At 50.7% G+C, this 9,663-nt stretch overlaps 1 protein-coding gene across 1 annotated transcript; it reads left to right on the forward strand.

The window, feature by feature from the left end:
• Positions 1-1,159: 1,159 nt before the first annotated feature.
• Positions 1,160-9,329, forward strand: LOC117002703 (putative P2Y purinoceptor 10). The gene is made up of 2 exons (XM_033072037.1): positions 1,160-1,486; positions 6,410-9,329. Exon 2 carries the CDS (start codon positions 6,412-6,414, stop codon positions 7,417-7,419), a length of 1,008 nt encoding a protein of 335 aa, XP_032927928.1. The 5' UTR covers positions 1,160-1,486; positions 6,410-6,411; the 3' UTR covers positions 7,420-9,329.
• Positions 9,330-9,663: the final 334 nt, after the last annotated feature.

The following is a 9,663-nucleotide window of genomic DNA, read 5'->3' on the forward strand; positions in this document are numbered from 1 at the left end:
TCCATTGCTGAGGAAAAAAAAAAACAACAGCAATCAGCTAAACAGGATGTGCTGATAAACACTGCAGCACCAGCCAAAACCTCACTATTGCTTTTCACAAGGTCCATATAAATATTTTCAAAATAAACACCTGGCAAGCTCCCAACTTCCACCAACCTCCTTTGACAAGTGATGGAACTGAGACTGTCTGGAAAGCACAGCTCTGCATTTAGGGGGTGCTCATGTGAATGAGAACCATCACTTTTGGCTAGCTGAGGTTTCTGAGCTGTCAGACACTTGCATCGTCCCCACGTCAGGCAGCAGCTGCTGGGAGATTTGACCTCACAATCTCAAACCACAGCAGAGCAGTTACTGCTGAGGATGGGGCCATGGAGGGCTCAGAGCCAGTTCCCAGAAAGGCAGAGCAGATTCCTGGTGGCTTTCTGAAAATCCAAGCAGTGAGATCCTCCAAGGGGTAAAGCTGTATCCCCAGCTGTGTGTTTATCCCCTGGGATAAGGTGAGGCTGGATCTGTGCCCCTTCCTTGAAGCAATGTCAGAAGTGCCACCTTGGGGACAGCTGGATGGAGATCCAGCGAGTGTAAACCGAGCTGGGGACTTATTTAGTTCAGGAGAAATGTCATGCAAGGCTCACACCGTGCTAAAAAAAGCCTTTGGGAAGTCAGCCCTCACGTGCAGGAGGATTGAGCTGGAGCAGAGCAGCAGGTCCTCAGCCCCAGGGGCAGGAGGGCACAGCAGGAGAGGGCAGAAACCTCGGGAGCATTTCCATGGTCTGCTCTGAGCTGTGCTGGGAGAGGAGGAAGGGTTGGAGGGGAGGAAGAGTTGGAAGGAGGAAGGGTTGGAGGGCAGGAAGGGTTGGAGGGGAGGAAGGGTTGGAGAGGAGGAAGGGTTGGAGAGGAGGAAGAGTTGGAGAGGAGGAAGAATTGGAGGGGAGGAAAGGTTGGAGAGGAGGAAGGGTTGGAGAGGAGGAAGAGTTGGAGAGGAGGAAGAATTGGAGGGGAGGAAAGGTTGGAGAGGAGGAAGGGTTGGAGGGAGGAAGGGTTGGAGAGGAGGAAGGGTTGGAGGGAGGAAGAATTGGAGGGGAGGAAGAATTGGAGGGGAGGAAGGGTTGGAGGGGAAGAATTGGAGGTGAGGAAGGGTTGGAGGGAGGAAGGGTTGGAGGGGACAAAAGTGCTCTGCACCCAATTCCACCTGGAATCTTCCCAGTGGGTGCTGAGTGAACCCGGCAGAGCCACAGGACAGGAAACACCTGGGACAAAGGCACCTCACCCCATTGTGGGGTCATTGTGGGGACATTGTGGGGACACCTGGCCAGGACAGACTGGCAGGGCTGGGGGCAGGGCTGGAGCCACAGCCAAAGCAGCAGCACCTTTTGTGGCACCGTGATGTCACCCAGGTCCCCTGGGTGTAAACAGTGGTGCAGGGGACACTGCACTTCCTCCTGAGAGCTCGGGGAGCTCCGCGCTGAGCACGGCTCTGCCTGCCAAGGTAAGGCTGCTTTACCCCTCTCCTGCACCCAGAACCTTGCTGTGCTGCTCCTGCAGGAACCTCCCTTTGCTCGGGCTTTTCCTGGGCGGGTGGCTCTTGCCAGGAGGGGATCTGTGGCACTGGGAGCCCTGCAGCAGCACAGCAGCCGCTCCCCCCTTGTGCCAGTGGGGGAACACATGGAGGAGTTCAGGCAGCGCCTGCACAAACAAATGTCAGGCAATTAGCAGAGCTCCAAATGTTCTCCAGGGTGGTTAATAGGGCCTGATCCCTCTGGGAATATATTTTATTTTAAAGTCGTACTTGTCTGTAAGTGTAGCATGCAAATCTGTTTTGTTTTTTTTTTTTCCAACGTTGATTTATGTTGCCATAAAATAAAATCCATGTGCTGCACATCTTTGTGCCATCTAAGGCTCTGTGAGTGAGCAGCAACAGGAGGAAATTTGTAATAGTGAGGGGACACAAGGTGACCAAAAATAGCAGGATTGCTTGGACTTGCTTTTGCTAATGAGAATCCTGAGGTGGTTTTAATTCTTAATCAGACTGCTCTGGGTTAAAACTTGACTTCATGAGCTGCAGGTTTTAAACTTGACTTCATGGGCTGCAGGTTTTAAACTTCATGGGCTGCAGGTTTTAAACTTGACTTCATGGGCTGCAGGTTTTAAATTTGACTTCATGTCATGGGCTGCAGGTTTCCAGCTGTGCTTTGTACAAGGTGCTTTCCTGCTGGCTTTGCCTTCACTTGCAGCAGCAGCCCAGCTGTGCTGGGAGCCCAGCAAACAGCCCCTGGGGTGCTCACAGCCAGGATTTAGAGTGGGTGGCCCTGAATCTGAGATTTCTGCAGGTGGATCCGGAGGGAATCTCTCAGAAGGTGAGTCAGGATCTGCAGGAGGGGATTCCTCAGCAGGAGCTGTGCAGGGACAGTGGGGTTCTTTTCTTTGGGGTTCGTATTTTTGGTGCCAAGTAAAAGTGCTGGGACTGGCCCCAGTGCCAGCAACATCAGCCTTGGCAATTCCATCCTTGAGGGAAGGGCATCTGTGGGACAGCCCTTGCCCAGCCTGAGGGGGATGCTGGGTCTGTGCTGGGGCTGCAGGGAGGAGTTCAAACAGTGCTGCAAAATGAAAGCGTGGCAGAGACCACAGAGCTGCTCTTTTTCTGCGAAAGAGAACCAAAAAAAGCACCTTTAACTGCAGAATGTTCCATGCTGAGTGCAGAGGTTTCACTCTGGTGTCATGGCCATGCCTCAATTAAATCAATTAGCCTGGCTCTGATGGGCACCTCAGATCCAGAGCTCTGGAATGACATCCCTGTGCTTCTCAGCCTGCCCAATGAACATCTTTTGCCTAGGAATGCTATGCTTAGCTTCCAAAGCTCCAGTGATAACATGCTCACTTCTTACATCCTTATTGCAGCACATCAGGGATCAGAGTCTCACAAAAATACAAAAATAATGGTTGGATCTCAGTGTGTTTATTTGATACTGTTTTTTTTTTAAAAATTCATAGTCTGAAAGCAATGTTGCAGTGGGAACCACGTCTGCAGGATGTAAATGAGAGATAAAATAAAATCTAGTGGAAATTTCAGTCTGCTGCAGCCTCTGCTGCACACCCACCAGGCAGGGAAGGGTTTGGAAATGTCATTTTAGGACCCTCAGTGGTATCCCAAGTGTCTGCTTTTGTGCACAAGTGGGAAGAGAAGAGGTTAGTGTGGGATTAAGCTTCAGTCTGAGCCAAAGTGAGAGGAAATGCAGAAATGCAGTAATTTTGAAGTGCCCTGTGCCTGGGTGCATTCTGATTAAAGGGATGGTTTAATCTCATTATGTTTTTATGGTTTTGTAATGAAATCCTTCATCCTCAGAAAGGGCCCTGCTGATGAGCCTGCAGGCACCACCCTGTGCATATTAATTGTGCTAATGTAGTAATTAATGTCATTAATGTAATTCATGTATTAATTGTGGCCATGTATTAATTGTGTGCACTGCCAGCCAGGTCCCCCTGCTCAGACCCTGGGTTCCCTGAATGCAGAGGGGAATTTTCTGACTCCTGTTCCCAGTGTCTGAGTTAGGTCAGCTGGGTGGTGGGGCTGGGATGGGTTTTAGAATCTCCTGGCTCCAAGCTGCAGCCAGCCCCATGATCTCTATCAAAGTGCAGCTTTTCAGGATTCTTCTACCTGCAATTTGAGTAATAGAATCATTTAGGGTGGAAAAGACATTTAAAGATCATCAGGCCCACTCCTGGGTGCATTTTCCCCCCTAATATCAGTTATTCAGCAACGCTGGATGTTTTCAGTTTGGGATCTTGCTAAATGATGGCAAGGTGGACTCATGAGAACTCTCACTGTGTCAACACTTGGGGGTGAGAAAAATAGCTTAAAGAGACCAAGAAATGAGATTTGGATGAACTCTGACACCTTGTGGACAATTAGCAGATGGAGGTGATGGGTGAGGGGGAAGCTCTCCTGCCCTGGGCAGGGTTTGTCCCACCAGGGAGCCAAGCTGAGCTCTGGGATGGAGAGTGAGCCCTCAGCATCACCCTCGTGTTCCAGGGACACAAGTTTGCCCAAAAACCTCTGGGCAGAGCCCAGTTTGAGTCAGCAGACCTTCACCCCATCACCCCAATTGTCCTCAGTGTCACATGAGAGCCAAGTCACAGAACCACAGAATATTCTGGCTTGGAAGGGTCTAAATAAGGCCTGGCTGTAAATAAGGACCTTGATAAGCAAATTGGCTGCTGTCACTCACTGGACTGAAGAGCAAGCACACACTGGCCAGCATTTAATTAGATAATTTAATTAGATAATTAATTATAGAAGTGTCTTTAAAATATAGCATTTTGCAGATGTACCTAGTCCTGTGTGGTTTGAATGGCCATCTTAGATATCCAGCTGGCTCCTTCCAGCTTTGCTATCCAAGGAAAACTAGGCACATGAGGACTTGGAAAATGGTAAGGGGTGACCTGCAGGGACAGAAGGGGCAGTGGGCAGGGCTTTTAGCAGAGACAAGGCATGGCCAGCTGGATAACAGCTGGAAAGGGGAGGGAACCACATCCACCCCTCTTTGGGGAGGAACCCCCCATGCCAGTCCCTGTTCACTCCCTGTCCTGACAGGGATGGAGAGCAGGAGCTCTCCATTGCTGCTTCTCAGGGCAGATAAATCCTGGAGCCAGATGAATCCTTTTCTGTGTTTCTGTCACAGTTTGAGCCTCCTCCCTCCTCATGGGGCTGTCGTGGCAGGAGCAGGGCTGTGCTGTCCTGGGCTGGGGCTGCTGGGGAACACGGAGCAGAGAATCCTGTCCCAGAGCTCAGGGCACTGGGAGGGAGCTGGAGGGACAAAAGCAGCTCTGAGGGGCTGGGATCCAGCACCTTGGTGCAGGAAGGGGGAGAGGCAGAGAGCTCCCCAAAGGCAGAGAGATCCCCAAAGGGCAGAGAGCCCCAAAGGGCAGAGAGCTCCCCAAAGGGCAGAGAGATCCCCAAAACCAGAGAGCTCCCCAAGGGCAGCACTTGGAGCAGCTGGAGCTGCTAAACCTGAGGCTGCTGAGGAGATAAACACAGACCTTGCTTTTTGAAGGCTGTGGGATAGTGGAAAAAAAGCTGAGAAAGAAAAGCAAGAATCAGTCTGGGGAGCCTGCAGGAGCAGGGTTACCCTGCTCGCTGCCCATGTCCCATGTGGGACCTTGCCACGTTTTGGGGGCTGAATCCCAACCCTCCCATGGCAGCAGAGTCTGGATGAGCTGCCAAATGCAGCACCACAAGGATGAAGAGCTGAAACCCCAGCTATTTGTGCTCTGTGTCACTCAGAGCTCTGAACTCAGCTCTTCTGGTAACGCCAAGGAAAAAGCTTTAGTAGCAGAGTAGGAGTTACTAATTTCTACCTACAGAGACAGTTTTTCTGGCAAGTGCCTTTTGCAGGAAATGAGTCAGAGGAGTGAATCAGTGTCTGCAGTGCCACATGAAGCTGATTTTCAGCTTTAACTGTTATATTCAATATGAGAGGGAATCACTAATGAGAATTATAAAGCTGGGAGGAAACCCTCCATAAACCCCAACTCCTCCTGCCTGTGTTGCCTTGCTGAGGATGAGTTACCAAACTCACTGGTCCCAGTTATAAAAGCTGGCAAGGGAAAGGTGGCCCAGCAGTTCAACACGTGGCATTTTGCAGAAATTGGCAGTACCCAAACAGTAAAATTATCTGACGGAAAAAAGAGTCAGACTGAGGCTGCCATGGTGATGAGAAATAGAAGTTGGTGGCGTGACCAGGTCTCTGTGTGTTCCATCAGCTTAAATACATTAACAGAACTCTTCAGGAGCACTGGCTGTGTTCACAGCAGTCACATTTTCCAAGCCCACTCCCTGATACCCTTTTGCTTGTGGTCTGTGCCCATAATCCCTGAGAAAGTGAGTCCATGAGGTCTTCTGAGGGAATCACATAACCCACATAATGCCCAACACAGACCAACTTATCCCTGGAAGTGCTCAAGGCCAGGTTGGACAGGGCTTGGGGCAGTCTGGGCTGGTGGAAGGTGTCCCTGCCCATGGCAGGGGGTGGCACTTGGTGGGCTTTAAGGTCCTTTCCAACCCAAATAATTCCAGGATTCAGCACCCACACTCTGAGCGTTGGGCTGGGATATGCCCACCTTCCATCCGTGTATTCCTGCCTTGCTCCCAGAGCCCAGCCACAGGAGGCCCTGAGGAGATGTCCAAAGGATGGGCAGCTCCTCCTGGGGCTGACACAGCAGGAATGGTCTCCCACGCCCGTGGGAGCAGCGGGATCTCCGACAGGGCAGCTCTGAACACGACTCCAGGATGTTTCATGCAGACACCATTCCCAAAACTCTGCCCTGTGCTGAGCAGCCAAATGGGAAACGCAGACACGAGCACTGACAGCTCTTGCAGTGCCTTTTCCTTCACATCCCGCTTTTCTCTCCACAGGAATGACCCACCCGCCCTACACCAGCAACCCAGCCATGACCCAGAGCAACCAGAGCTGCTCCCGCCAGGACATCGCCTTCAAGAGCAGCCTCTACGCCACCACCTACACCCTCATCTTCATCCCAGGGCTCCTGGCCAACGGTGCTGCCCTGTGGGTGCTGTGCAGGTTCCTCAGCAGGAAGAGCAAAGCCGTCATCTTCATGATCAACCTGGCCGTGGCCGACCTGGCCCACGTCCTCTCGCTGCCCCTGCGCATCTACTACTACATCAACCACACCTGGCCCTTCGGGGACGTCCTGTGCTTGCTGTGCTTCTACCTGAAGTACCTCAACATGTACGCCAGCATCTGCTTCCTCACCTGCATCAGCATCCAGCGCTACTTCTTCCTGTACCACCCGTTCCGGGCCAAGGGCTGGAAGCGCCGCTACGATGTGGCCATCAGCGCGCTGGTGTGGCTGGTGGTGGGCGCTGCCTGCGTGCCCTTCCCCATCATGAGGAGCCACGGGCTGGGTGCCAACACCACCAGCTGCTTTGCTGACCTGGGTGTGAAGCCCATCGACAGCAAGGTGGGCACGGTGCTGATGACCGGTGCTGCAGAGCTGCTGGGTTTCGTGGGGCCGCTCGTCATCATCTTGTTCTGCACGTGGAAAACGAGAGACTCCATCCGCGGCTTCCACATCCCGCAGGAGAACAGCGGGGAGAGGAGGAAGGCACTCAGGATGGTTTCCATGTGTGCCATTGTGTTCTGTGTGTGTTTTGCTCCCTACCACATCAACTTCTTCTTCTACATGTTGGTGAAGGAGAATGTCATCACCGACTGCTTCCTGAGCACCGTCACGCTCTACACGCAGCCCTTCTGCCTGAGCCTCGCCAGCTTCGACTGCTGCTTGGACCCCATCATCTATTTCTTCATGACTTCTGAGTTCCAGGAAGAGATTTCCAGGCACAGCAGCAGCATGGCCATCCGGAGCCGGCTCATGAGCAAAGAGAGCGCCTCGTCGAAGGAATGACAAGAACCAAAGTACTTCCCATGAAATCTGAGACTGCTCTGAGATTCTCCATTACCAACTCTGTTGTGGAAGATCCTGCAGGTTTGTCCAGGGTGGTTTGGGGACAGTGGAATTTTTTCAGTGTATAGAAGATAAAACCCTGACTGAGACTGGTGTGCTGGAATCTGGTGAGGGACACAATTGGTGTGATTGTCCCCATCCTGTGCCATCCCCACCTGACCTCACTGGACCAGAAAACACACAGGAGGGAGTGAAAAAACTTGTACTTGGAAATGGTGGGAAAGTCCCAGGTTTTTCTTCTGCTTTCCCAGCTGCAGGCTCTGTGATCAACCCCACATTCACACACTGCTGAAGGATCTTCTCTGGGAAAACCACACAAGAACCTAAAACTGGCCAGTAGCTACCAGAGCACATTGTGGTTTGTGCAGGGGTCTGTGCACAGGTGAAGCTGTGCAGGTGGTTTCCATGTGCTCCTGGGTTTGGTGCATCCCACTGGTCCCCAGTGAGCTCTGCTCCCCCTTTCCACACTCACCCTCCTCTCTGCTCCTCCTCTCCCTCCTCACCCAGCTCTGTTTGCTCCCTGGTTGCTGGCACACCCCAGAACTTGCACCTGCAGCTGGTGCAAGACAAATTCTCCTCAATCATCCAGAGAGTGGCTCCTTCCCTTGCTCCAGGTGACTTTGTTCCCCTCCAGGCTGGTGAGGGGGACGTGCCAGGTGGGTTTTGCCTTTGGACCCCTTGGGGCACCCCGTGGTGGTGCTGGGGTCGGTGCAGGTGGGTTTGATGGGGCTGGAGGTACCACCCAGGTCCTCACTCCCTTCTGTGTGTGGTCCAGAGCTTCCTGAGCTGAATCTGCCCCAGAAAAGCTCAGCTCGACCTGTTCAGTTGATGCATCTTTTAAAAAAGAGAGGAACCCTTGCCAAGGTGATTTCACTGAACTTAACAGAAGTTAAGTTCATTAATTACTGTGATTTTTTTTTCCACCAGGTCCTGTCATGATCCTAATGTTTACATTTTTAGGTAGCTATGCAAAGCAGCCACAAGGAAGAATTAATTTACCCCTTATTTTTAATTAGCTACAGCTCTTCAGCTGAGTCCACCCACTCTGTAACTTCATGATACCTGGGGATGGATTTGGCTGAGCAGCCACCAATTTCCTGCCTTTGGAAATCAGTTATTTTCAAAAGAATGTGAACAATTTGTACAGTCTTGCAACAGTTGCTACAAAACCAAAAGAAACACCAGAAACACTTGCCATGTGTATTTTAACTCCAACCGCTCAATTCCTCTGAGTTAAAATGTAACTCAGCCAAATATTTCCTGTATATTGTGTTTTCCCTCTTCTCTGTTTTACAAAAAACAAAACAAAACAAAACAAAACAAAAAAGAAAAAGAGCCAAGAATCAAGGTTTAAGCAACCATTTCCCTCTAAAAGGCAACAACACTGATTAAACAAAATAAGCTCTCTTGGTTCTCCTCCCAGGTGTGAGATGATGATTTGGGGCTGAGCAGGATGCTCTGGAATCGATGGAAATGTTCTCTCTGATGTCACTGACACAAGAAATGTTTACACACTGCAAGGAGCCCCTTCCAAAGGTGTGGATGCTCACGGACCGAGCTGACCTCACACAATTCCATTTTTATCAGTTCAGCAGTCTCTCATAAGCTACACCCTGTATGAAGTTGTCAGGGCAGGAGGTTTCAGTTTCAGAGCTTGTTCTGAAGATTTTTATAGACCTTGCTCAGCCTCCCTGTGAGCTGTTTCCTGTCCCTTCACTTTCTCACCCTTCTCTCTTGGCCAGGTGAAAACAAGCTGAGGGAACTTACGGGAAATCTGTAGCTCGTTCTGTGGGTTTTGCTTCCCAAGAAGTGATGCTCAACAAAAAACAAAACAAAACAAAACAAAAAAATAAAATAAAATAAAGGCTGTTTTGCAAAATTCAGCTGAGTTTTGTGGTTGTCACACCTGGTACCTGGAAAAACCATGTGGGATCAGCTCCTCCTGGGGTCAGGGTTCAAGCGAAGGAGCACAACTTTTATTATTCTGAAACAGATTTGTTGCTTGTTTTCACTCTGAATATTTATTTATTTATTTAATTTTTAAAATCTACCACACTTCTATTAGATTTAGAAGTATTTTGAGGCTGGGAAGGTGTCCTAGGAAAATGGGAATACCTGCTCCAGCTGCTGAGTGTCCAGGAGTGACAGTGGCTCTGCTGCCCATAACCTTACCTTGGATTTGGT

This window comes from Catharus ustulatus, chromosome 14 (genome assembly GCF_009819885.2).
Source record: "Catharus ustulatus isolate bCatUst1 chromosome 14, bCatUst1.pri.v2, whole genome shotgun sequence".
Taxonomy (NCBI): Eukaryota; Metazoa; Chordata; class Aves; order Passeriformes; family Turdidae; genus Catharus; species Catharus ustulatus.